The sequence below is a fragment of the Carassius gibelio genome, chromosome A22 (genome assembly GCF_023724105.1).
Source record: "Carassius gibelio isolate Cgi1373 ecotype wild population from Czech Republic chromosome A22, carGib1.2-hapl.c, whole genome shotgun sequence".
NCBI lineage: Eukaryota > Metazoa > Chordata > Actinopteri > Cypriniformes > Cyprinidae > Carassius > Carassius gibelio.
In genome coordinates, this window is record NC_068392.1 from 12,672,715 (window position 1) to 12,696,483 (window position 23,769).

Genomic DNA, 23,769 nt, shown 5'->3' on the forward strand with positions numbered 1-23,769 from the left:
ATTATTGTTGTTGTGGGCATACAAAACCTCATTTCTTGTGTTATCTTTCTGTGGAAAGTGGAAATGTGCCTCGTTTGTGCCAGTTTCCTCATTTGAACAATGACAATGGTCTTTTTCTCACTGGTATTTAAATTTACACTTAAGTCTGCTTTTACTCTTTGAAAATTGTGTTATATAGTTGTCCTTGCATTCTTTGTGATATACAAATTATGCAATACAAATGCAACTTGCTCGATCTGTAAAGCAAAATTGGCAGTATTACATTTTCTGTTTCAGTTTGATGTTTAGTTCGACTTTTAAACAGTGGTTTCGGCTTGCTTTTAGGTTTAATATCAAAACCACATCCAATGCATCAGTTCTCAGCAAGTCACTGAAGTTTGTATAAGTCGAATGTATAAGGCCCCCCCAAAAAGTGTTTTGTCACGTAAATCCAAAAATATATTTGTTAGGGTTTACAGTGCATGACTTAAAATATTCACTATAAATACCAGTTGATTAAACAAATCAGAAAAGTTAAATACATTTTTAGAAAGCTTGTGCAGATGCTAATTTCCTTTCCAATGTTATGGATATGAAATATGTCACTGGATGACAACAGTGTCTTGAAGGTCCTAAAGTGTTCACTGCATTTGGGGGCATTATTCTCGAGCAGTGCTGTTTCTGCATGTGAACAGAAAGCATCTCTGGTGTTTTCATGATACGTCGGATGTCAGTCGAGTTTTTTGTGGTTCTTATTCTCATTTCATGTTCATGCTGCTGACCTGCTTTCATGTTGTAACTTGTGTGCGTTACTTCAAAGCAACTTTAAGAGCGGTAAGTCTACTGTTTACATTTTTTTGAAACAATTATTTTCCAGTTTGAGATCTTGTGTGTTAGATAATGCATTGTACAGTATCTTGTTACATTTGTAAAAATCATTGCTTACTTGAATAATGTCTTGTAGACTTAAGCTTCTACAGGAAGACAGCATATAATATTTTGTCATAGGCTATCAACAGATAGCTCTGAAACCTATTCATATATGCATGACCACACAGGAACCTAGGTATCTCTGCTAGACTTCAAGAGCTTTAACCATCACCACGAGCGAGCGAGGAAGACTCGTGCGCTCTCATTTAAAGACTCCAGCTGCTGTTTTCATTGAAGTTGGATCTATCGTTTATCAATTAGTCTTTTTCTTCTTGCTCAGACTAATTTTGTTCTGAAGGAGGTTTATTATTCAAGACCCACTCTGTGCCCAGCTTTGGCATGGATCGACGGTGCACTATAATAGTTGTTCTTTTATTCACTGGTAAGTGAAATTTGAGCTTTTGTAAAAGACTAGTTTGTTAAAATCAATATTTGGATTTGATCTAACACAAAGAATTGGTCAGATATTTTGGTAAGAAGAGTTTTTGACACTTTATGACCCAAATATGACCAATTGCTATGGGTTGTTTCAATCTAATTCTTGGACAAATATGGATTTACCCAAATGTTGGTTTAAATTTTTAACCCAACAATTGGGTTAGTCCATATTTTACCCAAAGTTGAATTGAAACAACCCAGCATTTTTTTGAAGCCTTCATCTCAGCAAAAATTATATATTGAGATTATTACACAAACGCGTGTTTAACTTAGCAGTTTTGTAAATCAGTGTCAAGCATCTAGTTCTAAAATCACTTCAATTAGAATAATTTTGTACATTTGGTCCTTTACAGTAAATGTTTTGTACATTTGTAAATGTTCGCTGATTCATGAACCTTTTTGTGTTTCATAACTGTTTGACTCATTTGTATATAGCATATTACATAATCTAATGGTACGTTTCAATTGCGACAACATGCCCCATATGAAATGTAAAAAAATTAATTTAAATTTTTTTTTTCTTTTTTTTTCTTTTTTTACCAATGAAAACTTTATATTTATATATTATAAGGAACTGGCTTTCAAAAATAAACCTAGCCTGTTTAGTCAGATAATTAGCCGTGGTTTACGTTATAATGTCTGATGCTAAAATTGTTTGTTAATTAATTTGTATTTGAAATAACTTCTAAGTTATGGACAAACTATGTGTTGAAGTCACAAATGAACTAATTTGGCTGACAGACCCAAAATAGCTTGTTTGAAGTGTTTGTCGAGCAATCACAGTCAAATTCCATTCAATATTTTGCTTTTAAAGCTGTTAGTTAGCTCGCTTAGTATCAACTAATGTATCGATTTATCATGATGTCTGTATTCTAATCATGTGCCTATTGTTTGTACATAAAGACAACCAATAAATGTTTTTTATTCTTTTCTTTTCATGACCACAACAGGAGCTTTGACCAGCAGTACAAGTCCAGAGGAACTCCAAGTCAATTTAGAGCCAAAGTACATTAAAGTCTGTGAAGGAGACTCAGTCACATTCAACTGCACTTTTCAGCCCGGTGGAAGTTATAAACTGAAGTGGTACTACAGTCCTACTGATTTAGACTGCAACTCTGGAACAAAAAGATTGCTTGAAAAATCACATTATAATACAGAAAACTTGTCAATCTTCACCATTAATTCCATCAAACTCAATGAGAGTGGATGGTACTTCTGCAAGGTTACGAGAGATATTCCTGTTCTCATAGAAGAATGCAGTAGTGGAACACAAGTTCTGGTCGGTAAGTAAAGACTTGAATCAAATATAGAAATGTTATGATGTAAAATTATGATATTTTTCAGGTTCTGCACTATTTCTAGGCCACTTATTAAATAAGCAATTTTGTGACACTGCACATGTGGACTCATTTGTACAGATTATATTTCTTACATTGAAGCACAAGAGGTGCTTTGGATGATTCTCAAATCACATCGGTGAAAATGTTGATCAGATTTTACACAAATGTTACGAGTTCATGCATCGAGGCTTGCTGTCGTTAAAGCCAAATACTTAGACATTATGAAATTCATGAGAATTTTTCACGTTCAATTTTTGAAAAATTTTCTGCACCAACTATTTATTAAGTTACATTATGGCTTAATTCAGATCAGATGATTGTGGGAAATAAAGACAACGTATAAAAAATATACCAATAACCAAATTTCCAATCACAACGAGAGCTGTAGAATTCAATTGCATTAGCGTTCGTCAAGACATTTTAAAAGCCTTTGCTCACAATCCATTATTGAAATGTATGAAAGTAACAATACACAGTTTTACTAACTTTCAATGATGTTTTTAACTCTACAGATGCCAAAAACACCACTGGAAATACAGCACAGCCACGGATGCAGAAAACTACGCAAAATCTAACGACACAAGATCCCCCAACAACTTGCTCGATCATTGGTAAAATTCAGCTTCTTTCTCTCATTAAACTTTTAAATACTCAATTCAACACCATTTGGTCATTTGTATGAGCTCCACAAGTAATCTACAAGTAATTTTCTGCATAATAACCACTGATTCTACTTTTCCTATAACCACGTGTTTAGTTTTGTTTAGTGTAGTTTTGTCTCAAAATATCAGTAATATCACGTGTTCTCCAATATGAGTCTTTAGGAAATAACGTGTACTATTGCTATAAAATGATTTGCAGGCATCCTAAACCTTACTGTAAACCTTACTGTTTTTGTCCAGGATTAAATTAAGCATTGAACCCCAGATTTTCAATGTGATTTTAGCCTTCTGGACCCCAATGCATGTATGATAATATATTTTTGGAGTTCAAGACCAAAAATATATACAATCAATTGTTTTCCCTTCAAATATAAATGAATAAATAAAAGATTGCTATCATATTTGATTCAATACAACTCCATAATCAAATTCACGCATGTATGCGTTGAGAGTATACATCTAGCGATAACACTGCAGCCATAGGAAGAGCCTCACTTTGACCGAATTACAATAACCTTTTTTTTTTGTATCTTGTGTGTGTTACAGCCACAACAATCCCAACAACAACCATCCCTCCACCGCCCAACGACGTTCCGTGGTGGATATGGCTAGCGTTGGCAGCTGGATGCGTCGTGCTACTTGTGTCAATTGTTGTCGTATGGATCTTGACTCGCAAACCTGAAGGTACATTTACAATTTACATTTTTTTTTTAACAAAAACTATATTAACTTTGAGAAAATCTAACGTTAAAATCCTACAGTTCATTGTCCGTCTCACATCAATGCTTTATGCACTTAAAAAAATCAGTGCAGAAAAAATTTCAGTCATAAATCTCTAGCGAATTTTACAACTACAGTAATTAGAAAGAAATGGCAAGCAAAACAATTAATTAAGCATGAAATTTTGGATGACTCAAATATTTTTTTTCTTAAAGGAACATATTCCAATAATCTTTATTTACCGCTTGGATTTTTTTTTATAGTGTATTTTGTATATCGCTCAGTTCATTGAAAAAGATCATTTCAAATGCATGACTTTAGCATCATAAAGCATTTCAACACATCACCATAATAATGATGTTCAACGATTGTAGAACTTTACTCAAACTAACTTTACGCTCAATGCTTAAGCCTTGTGGTTATGAAGGTCTAGCTTATAACTATAATTTCTGCTATAAACTGAGGAAATAATCAAGATTTTTTCCAAATTATGTCACAAATATTCTCACAAAGACTGTTTGGGGTCCTCATCCGAGACTCTGCTGAGAAACAACACATCCTTTTATACATCTATGTACACGGTCAGACATTTCCTGGGTCGCCTACTGAGCGCGGGATGAGTGTGGCTGTCATGTGGTTAAGAGCTATGAGAGTTGAGCTCCAGTTGATGATTAGACTGCCTCTCATTGTCTGTGGTTAGACTCGAGTTGTTACGTGCAGCGTTCACAGCAGAACCATTTTCCTCCAGAACCCTCAGCGTGGCCTGTGCTTTGCACTGTTAACCTTCTGATGTAACTCTACTGTAATGTTATGTGTTTCTAGAGAACATCTATGAGAACACCAAACCAGTGGAATCGAGCTGCTGGAGGCGAAACCAGACCAAAGTGGACATCTGCGACGTGCAGTCCAAAAAAACTGATACCATTAAACCGCTGAGGAAGTACGACACTCTTTCAAGCAACAGAATCCGTAGGCCATAAGTATTACATATGACAGAAATATCCCCTGAAAACACATTAAATATCTGATTTCAAATGCCTTACCATGGACACAAATTTAATTTTGTAATGTAGCATTTCCCCGAGATGGGAAGATGTAAATATTTCTTTTTTTCTTTCTTTCTTTCATTTTTTGTCAGAAAGAGATACACGAGAAACCCTGATATTTTTCCTTTAATGACTTTCAGTTGTATCATACTGAAACATTCTGTGGTTACAAATACATGTGAAAAACAACGAAAAAAAGAAAAATATGCTACGCTCCTTTTCCACTCGCAATTAATAAAGCATATTATTGTGACTGTACAAGTAGGTCTATGGCATTTCAGAACCAACATAAAGATGAATCGACCATGATTAGAAAACAAACCACATAGCCTACTGTGAGAGTGGCAAATGGGAGAAGAAAATAAGGAATTGAGCTGTTTCATACATATGAATCATTAATTCTTATGTAGTCATTAAAGGAACTGAGAATTTTCTTTGAACACCCGTTTCTACATAACTCTTACTCTTACTTGGGTTAGATGCCATATTGAATTTAACACATGTTAAATGTGAAGGACAGACTAACAGTCTTTGCAATGGCATGCACTGTATATATCAAAACTCATAATAACTTAAAACACTGTTCTATGGTGTTTTTGTCTACTGAAGCTTTTGGAACAATGATGTTGTTAAACAAGAATACAATCGATTGAACACTCTGTACTTCTATCCCTCACAGCCTCGTTTCATTCAGACCAAAAATTAAATAACGTTACTCGGCTTTATAACCTACCTCAAATCTTGAAAATAACTTAAATGAACACTCCACTATTTTTGAAAATAGGCTCATTTTCCAACTTCACTAGAGTTAAACAGTTGAGTTTTACCGTTTTCTAATCATTCGGCCGATCTCTGGGTCTGGCGTTAACACTTTTAGCTTAGCTTAGCATAGATAATTGAATCTGATTAGATCGTAAGCATCTCGCTCAAAAATGACCAAAGAGTTTTGATATTTTTCCTATTTAAGTCAAGTCAAGTCAAGTCACCTTTATTTATATAGCGCTTTAAACAAAATACATTGCGTCAAAGCAACTGAACAACATTCATTAGGAAAACAGTGTGTCAATAATGCAAAATGACAGTTAAAGACAGTTCATCATTGAATTCAGTGATGTCATCTCTGTTCAGTTTAAATAGTGTCTGTTTTAATTTGCAATCAAGTCAATGATATCGCTGTAGATGAAGTGACCCCAACTAAGCAAGCCAGAGGCGACAGCGGCAAGGAACCGAAACTCCATCGGTGGCAGAAAGGAGGAAAAAACCTTGGGAGAAACCAGGCTCAGTTGGGGGGCCAGTTCTCCTCTGACCAGACGAAACCAGTAGTTCAATTCCAGGCTGCAGCAAAGTCAGATTGTGCAGAAGATTCATCTGTTTCCTGTGGTCTTGTCCTGGTGGTCTTCTGAGACAAGGTCTTTATAGGGGATCTGTATCTGGGGCTCTAGTTGTCCTGGTCTCCGCTGTCTTTCAGGGCAGTAGAGGTCCTTTCTAGGTGCTGATCCACCATCTGGTCTGGATACGTACTGGATCCGGGCGACTGCAGTGACCCTCTGATCTGGATACAGACTGGATCTGGTGGCCACAGTGACCTCGGAACAAGAGAGAAACAGACAAATATTAGGGTAGATGCCATTCTTCTTATGATGTAGCAAGTACATAGGGTGTTATGGAAAGTGTTTCCGGTTCCGGTTTACCTAATTAATGCAGCCTAAAAATCCTTTAACGGATTTGGATATTAAAAGCATATTAGTATGTTATGTGTAAGCCAGGTTAAAGAGATGGGTCTTTAATCTAGATTTAAACTGCAAGAGTGTGTCTGCCTCCCGAACAATGTTAGGTAGGTTATTCCAGAGTTTATGCACCAAATACGAAAAGGATCTGCCGCCCGCAGTTGATTTTGATATTCTAGGTATTATCAAATTGCCTGAGTTTTGAGAACGTAGCATACTTAGAGGATTATAATGTAAAAGGAGCTCATTCAAATACTGAGGTGCAAAACCATTCATGGCTTTATAAGTAATAAGCAATATTTTAAAATCTATACAATGTTTGATAGGGAGCCAGTGCAGTGTGGACAGGACCGGGCTAATATGGTCATACTTCCTGGTTCTAGTAAGAACTCTTGCTGCTGCATTTTGGACTAGCTGTAGTATGTTTACTAAGGGTGCAGAACAATCACCCAATAAAGCATTACAATAATCTAACCTCGAGGTCATAAATGCATGGATTAACATTTCTGCATTTGACATTGAGAGCATAGGCCGTAATTTAGATATATTTTTGAGATGGAAAAATGCAGTTTTACAAATGCTAGAAACGTGGCTTTCTAAGGAAAGACTGCGATCAAATAGCACACATAGGTTCCTAACTGATGACAGAGAATTGACAGAGCAGTGTTGAATGACAGTGTTCTAGGTTATTACAAGCAGAGTTTTTAGGTCCTGTAATTAACACCTCTGTTTTTTTAAGAATTTAGCAGTAAGAAATTACTCGTCATCCAGTTTTTTATATCGACTATGCATTCCATTAGTTTTTCAAATTGGTGTGTTTCACCGGGCTGCGAAGAAATATAGAGCTGAGTATCATCAGCATAACAGTGAAAGCTAACACCATGTTTCCTGATGATATCTCCCAAGGGTAACATATAAAGCGTGAAGAGTAGCGGCCCTAGTACTGAGCCTTGAGGTACTCCATACTGCACTTGTGATCGATATGATACATCTTCATTCACTGCTACGAACTGATGGCGGTCATATAAGTACGATTTAAGCCATGCTAATGCACTTCCATTGATGTCAACAAAGTGTTCAAGGCTATGCAAAAGAATGTTGTGGTCAATTGTGTCAAACGCAGCACTAAGATCCAATAAAACTAATAGAGAGATACACCCACGATCAGATGATAAGAGCAGATCATTTGTAACTCTAAAGAGAGCAGTCTCAGTACTATGATACGGTCTAAATCCTGACTGGAAATCCTCACATATACCATTTTTCTCTAAGAAGTAATATAATTGTGAGGATACCACCTTTTCTAGTATCTTGGACAGAAAAGGGAGATTCGAGATTGGTCTATAATTAACTAGTTCTTTAGGGTCAAGTTTTGGTTTTTTTATGAGAGGCTTAATAACAGCCAGTTTGAAGGTTTTGGGGACATATCCTAATGACAACGAGGAACTCATTTAAAACTTGACTCTTCTGTAATTACATTGTGTACTAAGACTGACAGAAAATTAAAAGATGCGATTTTCTAGGCTGATATAGCTAGCTAACTATACTTTCATTCAGGGGCGTAATATTTAAGAAACTTTGCTGCCATACCACCGGTGCAGCAGGTGCAGTGATATCACGCAGCACCTGAAAATAGTCCCCAGAAACTCTGCTATTGCTGCAACTACACAAACTAGCATGGGACTATTTTCAGGTTCGCAAATGTAACATTTTCCGTTGGCCTTAGTACACAATGTAACTATAGAAGAGTTTTAAACAGAAAGAATATCAAAACTATTTGGTCATTTTTGAGTGAGATGCTAACGGTCTAATAAGATTCAATGATCTATGCTAAGCTAAGCTAAAAGTGGTACCGCCAAGACCCGGTGATCAGCTGAATGGATTCGAAAACGGTAAAACTCACCTGTTTAACTCTAGAGGAGTTGGAAAATGAGCCTATTTTTTAAAAAATATTGGCGTGTTCCTTTAAATGAAACAAGAACTTCCAAACTGTGAACTCTGTGTGCACAAACAAGTGCTTTCCATGTTAGTCGCTAAATATGTATTTTGAACATTGATAAACTTGTTTATTTTATATAGGCCTACTTATCGATTTCTATTCGATTTGTGAGACAGTAGTATACTAGTGTTCCTTCTGAGAGAGGAACCCACCCACATGCTCTTCTGATTGGCTGTACTTTATGATTGATTTTGTTGTATGTTTTTTTTTTTAAGAAATTAATACTTTTATTCAGTAAGGAATAAAGCTGAACATTCAGCTTTGTCATCACTGGAATGATTTACAAATGAAAATACAAATCAGTAAAGTGTAATAATGTGTAACCATATTGTTGTTGTTTTTTTTTACTGTATTTTTCAAATAAATGAACTCATCCTTGGTGAGCATGAGAGAATTTTTGCAAAAACATTTAAAAAATCTTTCCATCCCCAAGATATTGGATTTATGAATTTTCTGGTGTAAAACGTCATTAATAGATGTTAATTAATTAGCCCATGAAATGCAGAGTAACAGATAAACAAATAAAAATAAATAAACAACAACAGTACAGAAAGTTTTAAGCATAAAGTTGGACGAAGTCCTGCAGAGAACAATGCTTTCCTAGTTGCATCTGTATTTTATGTGCAAAAAAAAAAAAAAAAAACTGAAGGCATTTGCCAAACAGGGTCACGCTCACAGACAGGAATTGATGGACACTTGGGTGACCCAAAATGTATCAGTTCATGCACTTCCTTTGTGACCTAGATTCACCAAAAGCTGAACAGTGGAACACTTACAAAAATAGAATCAATTGCTGAACTATAATTTGGACACTGAGTTAATACTTTGTAAGATATTTGACAAATACAGTAGTGATGTTATGCGTGACTTTAAAGCTCCACAAGACTAGCGTAAAGGTGCTTCAAAAAAAGTTGCACACAACTTAATATGTTCATGTTTTTGCATAGCAAGGCCTGCACGTTATTGGGCAAACTACTTTTCGATCATTACCTCCAGCAAGTATAAATCAGGAAAACAAAGCCCGACCAAGAAGTGTCTGAAAAAAAAAAAACAGTGGTCATCCAACATTTAGGAAATGTCTTTAATTTAGGTGAAAAGTTGTTGAGTTGTTTTTCACATAGCAGATACTTTCCAGATGAAACAATCTTTAACAGACATCTTGAAGACGTGCATGTGCTATCTTAAGTCATCTCAAATGCAGGGGCAGTTATAGACCAAAGTAACTGAGGCGGTTAGACAGGGGCCACTTGTGCTTTCAGGGGACACAATTTACCAATTTATCTTATTGTTCACCCCCCCATAATAATCTCTAGATCTATTTACACTGTGAGATGAATTCCTTACTTATCTTATCTAACAGCGTTTCAGCGGTGACTCATCTGAACGCCTCTGATTGGTCCTTGCATTCATGAACGCAACAAAATAGTTTACAAGACAAACTGCACATTTCACCCAAAATATTTTGATGTGATATTATTCCAAATTTGTGTGGCCTCCTAAAACAATCCCTGGAAAATGAGTTTCTCTCTCAGCTCAACCATTCACCGATTAGGTCAGCAATGTACACATCGATGAGGACCTGGTGAAATCAAAAACATCAGTCGGATCGGTCTTGTGATTTCAAACTGCCATCAAGTGGTCGTATTGCGCAACAGCAGTTTTTTATGCTTTCTAGTAAAATAAAATAAAAATAAACAGTATAAATAAATATTGCTCATTAAGTTTCATAATTCTGAGAAATGTTAAATATTTTCAAATGAGGAAAAATCTAACTTTGTCTATTTTATAATACAATACAATACAATCTTATTCCGATAACAAACCAATGAGCAGCAATGCATCGCGCTGGATGTGACCCGAGCAGAGCGTCTCTCCGCCGGTCACCGGCGCTGCTGCTGCCGCTGCTGCTGATGGAGAGAGTGAGACAGACGGGAGGTAGGTGGGGGAAATGACAGATACGAGTGTTGCATGCAGTGAACTGAATCTATTAATTGGTCAGATCTAATTCCCAATGTCTCAATTGTATTACTGCAAACACATGCAAGCTTATCTTTGCTGACAGGACTGGATCACATTATTTAGTGAAATAATGCTACGTTTGAAAAGGGCTTGAGGTCAGTGATATGGATTTATTGTGGTTTAATTTGTTTGATGTTTATATATGTAATATACAAGTTCTGGTGTCTTGATTTACTAAGCAGATATCATAGTACACTGAACCAGAATGATTTAGTTACCTAAATTGAGACCATAGATTACTGTTTTTTTTTATGTATTTTTCTATAGTTAATAATAATAACAACAGGCTGTCTCACTGAAGGACATTTATTGATTTATCAGCATTTACTATTACAAACATAACTGTGCCATCCTTAAGAAATGGTTGTGCTGCTTAATGAATTTTGGGGATGGAAAACAGTGTCTTTTTCAGGTGCTGAAGTATTGAGTAACTACATGTCAATCTATTTTTCTTTAATAAATATACACTGTATGCACACATATATTATGTAAACAAAAACTCTTATTTTGAATGCGATTCATAGTTTGACAGCACTAATTATTATATAAGTGTATATTAATAACATTAAAAATTGTGTTTTTATTGTTTTAAGTACAGTGGGATTTATAATAATATTAATAATAATAGTAGCAGAAGTAGTCATAGTAATAAAAGTTAGCATATTAATTAGTATAATAATAATCATATAAATCTCACTACTTTTTAATATTACATTTTGGAAGCAAAATTTGCGAATGCCTTTTTTTATGCTAGTTGATTTTCTCCAGGGGATCTCACCGAACCCTGCCGGTCACTGTGGTGGCTGAACACGCTGATAAAGTGATCCAGTGCCGGTGGGACACCAGAGACATGTCCCTGCTGTCCTCCTCAGCCGATAAGATGGTCACACTGTGGGCCTGTCAGCATTAACCCACAGCAGAAGCCTCATGGAAGAGCACAGAATAACACCTGCACTCAGACTGAGAAGGACAGACCACAGTGTGTCCGTGTGTGTTTGTTTGTAACTTTCCTCCAGTACACTCACATGACAAAACATTCACGTCTACATCTGGAAACGCATGTCACTCCTGGAAGATACAGCTTTATTGTCAAATGTATTGCAATTCAGATAAGAGCTAACAAACTAATGACGTTTCTTAACTTACAAACACAAAATAGTATTTTGCTATTTCGGTTGAATGAAACAGTCCTGAAAATGTGAGCTGAATTGTGCCTTGAAGTGATGTTCTCTGTAGCTACACTTGTTAAACTGAATGTCTTGTATAGGTTTAAATGCTACCTCAAGACATTAGATCACTATATAGCACATTGCACTATAAACTTCAGTCATTCAGCAACTGTTTATGCAGCATGAATATCTTCATTCATGTCTTCATTGAAATAACTGTAAATGAACCAACACTGTAAATACAGAGGATAAATGTTTTGTGGAAGTCGTCCTCGTCGTGGAAACTGTTTCATGCATTTTTAGGAATGCTTTTATTTTGGAATGTCATTTTCCTAATGAATGTTTTTAAACGCATACTATGCATCACTTTTGCATATGAATTCAGCACCTTTTTGTATTGATACAGAGGACAGAGGACTCTCCGAATTACCTAATGTACAGAGTATGTAGTAGTAATTTATTTGAACATGGAAATAAACACAGTTTTGAAACTATGACATTTAACTTGATGAATGGCTCACAGATTCTTCTACTTGAGTTTTTTTTAATTCTAAAACTAATCTGTAATGAAATGATCACTATAATGTTCTTTACACAAATGCAACATTTGATTAATTTGATCAAAATTAGGTTTTCATTATATATGAAAATACACACACACACACATATATATATATGTATGTATTTTCATATATAATGAAAACCTAATTTTGATCAATATATATGAATGTAGATGCATTCATATATATATATATATGTATATATATATATATATATATATATATATATATATATATATATATATATATATATATATATATATATATATATATGAATGCATCTACAAGCAATTTTTTCTATTATTATTATGTATTTATTTTTATTTTGCGATCTATTTGTTTCGGTAGTCAGGGTTGAACTGTGGATAGTAATACTGTCCGCTTGGGGGCGATGAGTGCCACATGGAGTCATGGAGTTAAACCAACGAAGAACCATCACGCACATAGATATTGAGGACATAGATGCCTAGTTTGAGGTTTTAAACAATTACTGTTTTGTTTCTAGATGTGTTTTTCTACGTGGAAGTATATGACAGCGCTCTTCCATTATGTAAGGAAATGTTTGGTTCCTTGTTCGATTGTTATTATTTGTTGGTTATCTATTTTGTCATTATTTAGCCGTCAGTTTGTAACTTTTAAGCGGTCGATAGATGCATTTAGTACATTTTAGAGCACAATGTTTCAAACTAAAGGCCCGCGCGCCTGTTCAACACAACATTTAGCATATGCTTGTCTCAAAACAAATAAATAAAATCTATGCTGCTTTATATCGTTAATTATGAAAATGCGCATCAATACCAAAAGTTTATGTCTCTATTTGGAGAAATGGACTTTGGTGAGCCTTAGATACAGAGCTGGAAATGGCAAGAATTCGCTGGAGGACTCTAGTTTGGAGTAATTTAAATAATATATTTTAGATTGCCTTTCAGATGTATTTAATTATAAAACCTTTTATAACCTAAAATAACATTAAACATTTCATATTTTCTCTTAACCTTCTTGGAAGTTAAGACCGGTATCTGCATTTCGGGCCTAATTATAGACGCGTTATTTGTGTGAATTTGCTATTTAATATAATAATAATAATAATAATAATTATTATTATTAAAAGTGTTGTAATCTACTAAATGTAATGTAGAAATGTATTGCACAAAAAGTATTTTTTAAATACTTTAGTTTGTATTTATTTATTTTTGTAACATTTGTACAGTCTTACAGTTACAGCCGGCCTTTTGATGGCAGCCATAATGAAGAAGTAGCCCTCAATGATAATGAGTTTGACAATTATATGTAGGCTGGACAGATGATCTGGTCAACATATAATAAACAGTGTCCAAGGACACTGAATCTTAACTTTATATAACGTACACTATTATAACAATCGATCAGCAGTTTGACCAGTAAGTTTTCTCATTCTTGTCTGTTCTAGTGGAGATGATGAAGATGCCGAGCTGTTCATCGTTTGGTTTCTGGAGTTTGCTCGTTTTTTGTATTCTGTTTGTTATTGCAAATGCAAATCTCAACCAGGATGAGGATGACGCATGGATTGATCCATATGACATGCTCAACTACGACCCGACGACAAAGCGCATGAGAAAACCCACAGAGGTAAAAAAAAAAATGCTTTTATTGAACCAGACCGTTATTTCCTATTTTACAGCTGGTTGCAGGGCATTTAAATCCATTGTTTTCAGTGAAAAACAGACTCCGTTCAAACTTTGCATTGTCAATTTTAAAGTGAATTGACATGTGTCTAAGTATGGTGACCCATATGGAGTCAATATAATGTCAAATATATAAGCGAAAGAATACAGTTTTGCAAAATAAAATAACGTTTTGCAAATGAAAATGAAAGTGTTGAGAAAAAATAAACGTGCTTTTTGCAAACAAAAGTATTGCAAAATATAAATGAAACAGCGCAAAAGTAATGATTTTGCAAAACATTTTTCCATGGCCGTATCTACTAATTTATTTGCAATGCTGCTTTTATTTTGCGTTTCAGTCAAGTTTGAGCTTGTTATACCATTTTTCCCTTTGTGCGTCATGTTTGTGTGCGTCTCACTTTCTGGGCCTGTTTTGACATGGGGTGAAGTCAAGGGATGGGGGCGTTTGCAACATTGCCTCCCTAGAAGTGATGTCATCTGTCCGAGACGTAGCTCACTGATCCAGGCACCGTCCTGAGTGGAGACATTCGAGTGTATTGTTTCCTTTTATTCACCAGGATGAAAACTTGCATGTTTTTTTTCTTTTTTTATATAATATCACCCTGATGTCAAAAAAGTGCCAGAAAGTGAGATGTGCAGAAAGTGAGATGTGCAAGTGTTTTGTTGTTTCTGTTGTTGTTAAAATAACCACATCATCTGCATCATCAGGGGTAGGCAATATAGCCTTAAAATTATATCACAATATTTCAAGTATATTTGCGATAACCATATATATGACAAGATATAATAATAAAAAAAAGAATAATGGTTTATTGATGATTGCAGCTGCCAGCTGAAATTGTGTAAATAGGACAAATATACAAATGAAACGACATTTAAGTTTTTTCAAGTTTGTAGGTGTCCAGGTACAGAATAATCAAATGTGAATAGCATTGCATAGTCTTTACTGTATAAATTAAAGTTTTAAAGATTAATTCTTGTTAAAACTATAAAGCAATTCAGTATAAAACAGTGAGTGGTTTTCTACCATTTCAGTTTTTGGATTAACATGGAGGTCACTAATATAAATGTAAACTAGGTGCGATCACTTTAAGAAATAATACATTCAATATAATACACACTTATTTTTTTCGCAACTGTTTACTTTCACTGAAGACATAACTATTTTTCCGACGATACTTTCGAGGTGACAATTTTGTAGGTATTGGTCATTTCAAAAGCAAGAAGAGACAATACTCAATTCGCTGTTTAAGGCTTGTAGACACAGTTGTCTGCATGCACACTGTACACACCGAACAGTGCGCAGGAGTTTTGCTGTCTCTTCTGTTTGAATGCTTTAAACTGTTTTGAATGTTTAAATTGGCAAGGCTTAAAACATGTGCAATTGATAAGCTACGGTGGCCTTAGGCAGTAGGTTGAAATCACCGGCCCCTCCCCTCTCTCCACGCCGCTTTACTAAAGATATGCTCCTCATCTATTTTCGAAGGTAAGAGTGTGCGCTCAAATATGCTCTAGAACCCCTCTCGCGATATTTTGTTGTCATACACCACAGTGCACAGCACTGCATTAATTCAAACACACCTATTAGGCTTGCGTTGTTGTTGTGCGCGCTAGGGAATGTATATCCACCATGCGTCATCGCGTTGCTATATCATTGATATTGTGATATGACACTTTGTTTTTATCCTGTAAAAATGTATACAGATATTATCGTGGATGGTATGATATGGCACACCCTTACTAAAAAGTCCCTCCTTTCGACAAGCACAGTCTGCTCTGATTGGCCAACTGACCCAGTGCATTGTGATTGGCAGAACACAGCAAGCACTCGTCGGAAATGTAACCCCCTTTTCATAATCGCAAGCTTCATCTTTCAAAATAAATGTAAAGACAGTTAATAATTTGGGCGGCCTTATGCAAATATTTCTACATAGTGACGTAGACATGTGGGGGCATGTTTGAATAACGCCTTTTAGGGGGGCGTGGCAGAGACTCAACTTTGATAAAGAATATCTCTTTGGATTTGAGACTTTAGTCTTTGCAACTTTCCAGATCTTCTTCATGTATCAAGAGCTCTTAACACTCCAAAGAGAAATAACAAAATTAAATGGCATCATATGACCCTTTTAAGGATAAAAGATATTCACGAGTCCTTTTCCTCAAGTCAAGTCTGGAGTCAATTCAGGTCCAAGTCCATTCTGAAGTCTATAAAAAGGTGACTCAAGTCCAAGTCACCAACTCGAGCGCCCATCTCTTGCGCAACATATTCACATGACTTAAATGAACCATTGTAAATCTGTCTCCTCTTGGCTAATGTCAAAATCCTCTGACACAAAATGCACTGATTTGCTTCAGGAGGCCTTTATTCACCCCCCAGAGCTGTGTGGGACACTTTTATTATGGATGGAGGCTCTTTATTGGACTTCTTTTAGACTATTGACAAGGAAACACCCACTCACTGTCATTATAAAGTTTGGAAGAGCCAGGCCATTTTTTTATATAACTCTGATTGGATTCATTTGAACAAGAACAAAGTCATATACACCTAAGATGGCTTGAGATAAATTATGAGATAACTTTCATTTTTGGGTGAACTATCCCTTTAACTCAGGTAAACTATTTCTTTCCAACAATTTGATTCACAGTTAGTGAGTTAGCAGATCGCTCACTGAACTGTGATTCGTACTTTTATTACATAAAGTCTTGTAAGCACTGTCATTTTTGCAGGGAACACAAATCTACCTCATAATATAACTTTTTATTTTTATTTTGTTTTTTAACAGTCTGCCATTTACCCAAATGTGCCAACCAAGAGGAGGGAATTCAGCTCAGAGTCCTGTGAAGTGCAACAGTGTCCTCCTGATGTAGTTGACTGCACCTCTAAACTAATGAATTTGCAAAAAGAGGTGAGCAATATGGAAATATACTTGACTCAACAACTAACAAAACGGTACTGACATGTTTTTGGACATGGCACAAAAAAAATTACCATGGACTTGTCATAAAACTTACATATTTTTGCCCTTTCAGTGGTTTTGATTGCTTTTATTGTCTTCATTTGTAAGTCGGTATGGATAAGTGAAGCTTCTGCTAATGTCTAATGTACATGTAGTATTGTACCATACAGCACTTTGAATGGCTGAAAATATATTATTATTTCTTGCTGTGTTTTTTAGTTTGAAGAACAGAAAAAGAAGACCACCACCTCTAAAAGTCTAGCATGTTTTCCAGTATTCAAGCGATTCCTTTCCAGGCTTCTTAAAGAAACTTCAAAACTTGGCCTGGTATGTGACTGTGTTTTCTCTCCAGGGAACTGATTCAACATGAATCTGATGTACATTGGTTATGGTTTAACAGCTCTTCCTTTTTGTAATCTTTAGCCTGATGATGGACAGACATCCAAGCATTATGACGCTGAGGTGAAGCTGTCAAAGCAGTCGCTGGTGGAGATCCAGAAGCTTTTGAATGAAGAGAACGACTGGACCACTGGAGCCTTGGATGAGGCTCTCAGTCAAATTCTGCTCAGATTCAAACTCCACGACCACGAATCCTGGAAGTGGCGTTTTGAAGACACATTTTATGTAGATGCTGATACCGCCCTGAAGGTCAGTTCTTCTAAAAGCATTAAAAAAACTGGTGTTTTCCAGCAATCTCAGAAATAATAATAATCATTTTGTTTTGTTTTACAGGTTGCTTTGATTGTTCTGATTGTCGTAGCCATAATCAGCACTGAGGTCTGGTCTGTGGTCTCCTGGTTTGTCCAGTTCTGGAGAATGTTTGCTGTTTGCTTTTTTATTAGCTTGATCTGGAACTGGTTCCATCTTTATATGGTAATTATTCTTGTGCTGTTGACTGTCCATGACGGTTTTGATAAACCAGTATTGAATAAATGACAATGAAGAGTTAAAAGGTGTATTAAGTATATTGTACAATGAAGAGTTAAATTGGTTGAAATATTTCTCCATGTCTAGGTTGCATTTGCAGCACACAAGAAGAACATTGTGGAGGTGGAGAGCTCAAATGACAAATGCACTGGGCTGAAACAACTGGACTGGAAGGACAGTTTGTCAGGTAAGGGGCTTAATGTTTTTATTCACCTGTATGTTATTCCAAACCCATTTGATGTGAAACATGAATTTTTTTATTTTTTTATAATATTCACTGATCTTTTTAAGCTCCAAAAAGACCATACATCTAAAATTACCAAATACAAAAGTAAAATAAAGCAAAAGAAAGAAAAAAAATATTAATTATAATTATCTTTTTGTGTTCCACTGAAGATATATGGATTTTAGATGACGTGTAGATGAGTAAATAATGACGTGTAATTATTTAGAGTGTTGCTTTTTTAGAGTGGTACAGACGGACATGGACTCTTCAAGATGATCCTTGCAAAAAGTACTATGAGGCCCTTTTGGTGAACCCAATTTTGCTTGTGCCTCCAACAAAGGTTTGTATCTTTTAGTTTCCAACAACAGAAATGTTCAATATGTTGAATTACAATATTTAGTGTAAAATAATCTGAACCTAATGAAGGTGAAGTCGTGGCCAAGTGGTTAGAGAGTTTGACTCTAGGGCTGGGACAACGTGTCGAGGTCATCGATGACGCCGACGCAAAAAATACGTTGACGCAAAATATGCGCATCGATTCGTCGACCTGTTTTTATTTCTCTAAAAAACGTTTGCAAAACGTTTACCTTATGTGCGCTGAATATACGCGATGGCCGGATCAACATTCTGTCCAACGTTATATAACCAATCCAGGGGTTTTTCTGCATTGATCTTTTTTTTTTGGCGGCTGTCAAAGCCTTGATCGGTGAGTGATGTAGAGAGAGCCCCGGCTGTGCGCGTGCAGTTTTACAGTTTTCAAACAACACGAGCGCTTCTTGCTCTCACTCTCCCTTGTGCATATTAATCCAAATTATTAAACACGATAGAAAAAGGGCGAAACACCAAAGTTTCACGCGCGCTCGCACACTCAGTCTTCAAACTACACAAGCGCTGTCTTGCGCGCGCGCTCTCTCTCTCTCTCTCCTTCGTGCATATTAACCAAAATCATTAGACACCATAGAAAAAGGGTGGAACGCCAAAGTTTCACGTGGAGCATTCAGAGATTTTTTTTTCTCCATAAAAAAATGTTTTTTGGAAAAGCACTCTCTGTGCTTTCAAAGTCTAAAAAAATTGAATGCTAGACATCAAGTTGTTGTTATTTTCATGTTAAAGAATAACTTTTTTTCAGTAAACTAGGCCCTGTGTTCAGTAAGCTTGTTTCAGTAAGCTATGTGTTTTCAAGGCTTCAAGGTTTTATTGAATGCTATCTCTATACAAGTGCAAAGTAATGCATACTTAGTCAGTCTTTTATTTTGTAATTTTAAGAGCAATAAACATATATAGCAATGTTAAGGAATTCATGTTTTTTTCATTCAGATATGTAAATCAACATGTATAAATTGTTAGTAGTCAATTAATGGGGAGATAATGGAAATCGAATCGGTCTGAAAAATTAATCGCTAGATTAATCGTTTAAAAAATAATCGTTTATCCCAGCCCTATTTGACTCCTAACCCTAGGGTTGTGGGTTCAAATCTCGGGCTTGCAATACCACGACTTAGGTGCCCTTGAGTAAGGCACCAAACCCCCCCGGACGCCGCAGCATAAATGGCTGCCCACTGCTCCGGGTGGGTGTTCACAGTGTGTGTGTTCACTACTGTGTGTGTGCACTTTGGATAGGTTAAATGCAGAGAACAAATTCAGCAGGTTTAGTTTATTAATGAGCTGTTGTGGTATTATTGTGTTGAATGCTGAGCTGAAGTCGATGAACAGCATTCTGACATCGAAGGATCATGTGACACTGAAGACTTGAGCAATGATGCTGAACGTATGCTGAACAGTTATTTTAAATTAGTTTTATTGTATGTTTGAGTAAATAAATAGAACATGAGGTGAACAAAAGATTTCCTTAAAAAACAAAAAGTTAGAATTGCAGTGTTTTCCAATACGAACACTTTAAAGACAAAAATATTGTTCTATAAATACAGTAAAAGCAGTAGATTAGTAGTCAGCATTTGTCGTAAATCTTCAATTGTATAAATGGTTTTGTTTTAATATTTATTATATTGTTTATTATATAGTTATTAATCAGATATCTTATTGTTCTAAAAGCTGTTATGAGAGTTGTAACCAGAGGTGAAATGCATTAATAATAGATTTATGGGGTTTTATTCTAGGCTATCGTGGTCACCATAACCAGTTTCATCACGGACCCCTTGAAGCAAATTGGGCAGGGAATCGGTGAGTTCCTCAGAGCCCTGCTGAAGGATCTACCGATTACTCTCCAGTTACCTGTGCTGGTTATCATTGCACTCGCCATCCTTGTAAGAGCTGTGAACAGCAAACATACTGTAGGATCATTTATTTGTTATCATACTAAGGCATCTTTGCTCCTCTCAGGTGTTCATGTATGGAAGTGCTCAAGCAGCCATACATCAAGCAGTTCACTTTCCCCGGCTCGGTGGGCGACGGGATCCGCCGCCTCCTGCTGTAGGACAGCGACAAGCTCCTCAACTAAGGGAGCATGAGGAAGCTTTGGGAGGGGGTGACGCTCCACAGCCATTACAGGTGCCCCAGCACAATAGAAACAGAGTAAATCAAGCAGGAAACCAAGGAGGTGACCAGGGCTTCAGGGCTAGAGATGCTCTTGCCCCCCAAAACAGACAGGAGAAAAGCATGGAACTCCGACCGGACCTTTCTGACGCTCCCAGAAGGACTCACAGGGTAGAGACTGTGCGCGCTACAGGTAACATGTACAGCGATGATGAGACTGATTTACAGCTGCGGACAGAGGAGGTGAATACTGGTACAAATGAAAGTGCAGAGCCTGAAGTGAAAGCCGAGGGAAAAGAGAAAACTGCAGCAACTGTGGACAAGAAAGAACAGAAAGACACAAGGAGTGCAGACGGGAGTGAGCCTGAAACCAATGTGCCTTCGGCTCAAACAGATGTGAAAACACTTGGAGCTAATCAAGGGAATGAGGCAAGTATCAATTCATTTTTTGATCCCTCATTTAGATAATTCACCCAAATAAATAAATAAATAAACATACACGTTTACTCTACCTTTCATAAATTTGTTGGTCATAAAAAAGTTGGGATGTTTTTTTTTTTTGTCTTTTTGAATGAAATCTGTTATGCTTATCAAGGCTGCTTTTGTTTGATTAAAAACACAAAATTTTAATATTGTGAAATATTATTACTGACTTTTTTCTGTTTGAATATATTTTCCAATTTAATTTAATCTTGTGATGCGTTTATATAATTAATATATATATGTTTTTTTATTTCTGTTCCTTTAATTCAAACATTGCAGCACTTTATGTGCACTAAAAGGATATTGGCTTCTCAAAATGACCTGAAGCTGCAGGTTACGGTTTGCAAGCTTAACATTGTATGTCTGTCATTACAGCTACATTTATTTGATAGCTGATGCTGTATTATATTGTCTGTGATTCTGTTGCATCTGTATTGTTGTTTCTGTTTGTGTGTTGTCAATAGTGCCTGCACATTTGCAGTATTCATTTCATTGTTCTTGTACTGTATATCCCATCAAACCTGAAGCAGTTTCATAAAATAAACAACATGCCAAATACATAATCTGCCATATCTCACTACTAAACTTTTTGATCATACGCTACTATATGTATATGTGTATGTATATATATGTGTTTATTTTGCATCATTTTGACCAGAAATCTGTGTTTGATTTGTGCAGGGGCTACCAGCAGATGAAGAAGACATTTATTCAAGCTATAAAGCTCCAGTTCAAGAAACACTGCAATAAAATGATCACTCGATTCTCTTAATTACTTTAAATTAAATTAAATGTTTGTTTTTTTTTCTTCTGAAATTAAATGTTTTGCTATTTTTCTTTGTGTTTAGTCTGATTTTTTTTATCAAATCTCCTGAAGTATTCAGATGTTAGAAAGAGCCAATTAAAGGTGCAGGATTTTTGCTTACATTAGCTGTCTCTATTATGTATAATTGTTTTCGGACATTATACTGACATCTACTGGCCAGGATGAATGAAGTTTGTTTACTAGCATCACATTCTTGGATGAATTCTCAATTATTGTTTTGTGTGTTACAGGGTATTTGGGTTTTGTTATATTGTTTGATTTGCTTTTCTTTACATGCGTTTTTATCATTTTGCTCTGTAAAGTGCCTTGAGCACTGGCTGAAAACACAGTGAATTTGATTGACACAGCTGAAGATCATGTGATCTCAACAAGGCGGCAACCCATAAGAGGTAGACTAAAAGTCTGGAGTCTTCTTCGACAGTGAGTGTGATGTTTCTCAAAAGTGCTTTTCATTAATTTCTGAAAAAAATCTTTTGCTCTTTCAGTGTGACCTCAGTAGTTAGGCTCCAGCTTAGAAGCATTGCTAAAAAGGACATTTTTACCATACCTCATCTACTTCAGTCATTAAAAGGACACTTGATGTATTAAAAATATCATGTGCTCTGTTTTTATTCATTTTGAGACTCTGCAGTTTGTAAATCGACTCTTTGTGACGTTTCACAAGTCAGTGAGCAACTGAAAGAATTTCTTCCTTGTATAGTGAGGTTACATTCATCAGAAATCCTGTTGAACAAATGACACCTGAGATGTCAAAGGTGAGTTTTTTTTTAGTGATCAAAGAACTCTTCTGGCTGGGAACCGTGTCTTGGATAACAGTTAGCTTGGAATGAAGTTCTTTGAGCAAAAAATGCGACGAACCATTCACCGGTGAAACAGGAGTTGTCTGAAGGACCAGTTTTCTGTCTTTTCGCAGTTGACTTTGAGGCCGATGATGCTGTCTATCTCTGAAAGACTTTGACCTTCTGCTGCACATCTTGGTGAGAAGATGTGAACCCCAATGTTGTCAGAATGGTTTTCCAACATCAATGTGAGTGTCCACTGGATCTCCTGATTCTTTTCCCCTCATTGATTTACTGAACTGGACATTCAAATGGCAAAGTGAAGAGTAGTGTTGATAGGATGCAGCCTTGTAAACAACAGTGTTTACCAGAAAAGCACAAATACATTGTGAAGTGTGCAGTTCCGTTCTTGGGTTTGTTTAAGTATCTGTCATAGCACAAAAAATGTGGTCAGTTCAAGATCTTCCTGTTGTAAAACTAGCCTGCTCTTTACAAAAAAATGTATCCTGCTTCAAGGATTCCTTGGGTTCCTGTTTAACAACTTGATTGTTCAGCTGATAAAAGACTCTGTAAAACAGTTTTGAAAGTAGTGAGTTGTGTACCTAATGTAGTACTTTTATACAGTGCCATTATAAAGACTAAGTCTATCCCCACCCACCCTTGTTTTCATCATTCTTATTCATTTCAATCTATTGTTGGTGCCTTTTCTTCAGTGTTTTAACTCTTGTACCAGTTTTCCACAGGATTTTATAGTATTTCATATTTCTTGTAAGATGCCTCGATGGATCTGTGGTGTTTCTTGATCCTCAACCTTTTACATCTCAG

The 23,769-nt window shown here is 36.0% G+C and overlaps 2 protein-coding genes across 8 annotated transcripts; both read left to right on the forward strand.

The window, feature by feature from the left end:
• The first annotated feature begins 633 nt into the window (after positions 1 to 633).
• On the forward strand, positions 634 to 6,537 carry LOC127942657 (uncharacterized). Its single transcript, XM_052538510.1, has 5 exons — positions 634 to 1,291; positions 2,298 to 2,630; positions 3,200 to 3,298; positions 3,896 to 4,033; positions 4,892 to 6,537. The coding sequence occupies exons 1-5, from the start codon at positions 1,249 to 1,251 to the stop codon at positions 5,047 to 5,049; spliced, it is 771 nt and encodes a 256-aa protein (XP_052394470.1). The 5' UTR covers positions 634 to 1,248; the 3' UTR covers positions 5,050 to 6,537.
• A 6,442-nt stretch (positions 6,538 to 12,979) lies between these two features.
• On the forward strand, positions 12,980 to 23,601 carry LOC127943205 (chloride channel CLIC-like protein 1). Of its 7 annotated transcripts, XR_008149602.1 has the most exons (14): positions 12,989 to 13,139; positions 14,019 to 14,197; positions 17,037 to 17,159; positions 17,430 to 17,537; positions 17,634 to 17,858; positions 17,943 to 18,083; positions 18,225 to 18,324; positions 18,606 to 18,703; positions 20,481 to 20,627; positions 20,704 to 21,285; positions 21,619 to 21,696; positions 22,021 to 22,585; positions 22,866 to 22,920; positions 23,079 to 23,601. XR_008149602.1 is itself a non-coding variant. In XM_052539444.1 (12 exons), the coding sequence occupies exons 2-12, from the start codon at positions 14,024 to 14,026 to the stop codon at positions 22,087 to 22,089; spliced, it is 1,845 nt and encodes a 614-aa protein (XP_052395404.1). In that variant the 5' UTR covers positions 12,989 to 13,139; positions 14,019 to 14,023; the 3' UTR covers positions 22,090 to 23,601. The 7 variants fall into 7 exon arrangements, 3 of the variants coding, with proteins under 3 accessions (XP_052395406.1, XP_052395404.1, XP_052395405.1); XR_008149599.1 differs by having other exon boundaries at positions 22,021 to 22,920; XR_008149600.1 differs by having other exon boundaries at positions 22,788 to 23,601.
• Positions 23,602 to 23,769: the final 168 nt, after the last annotated feature.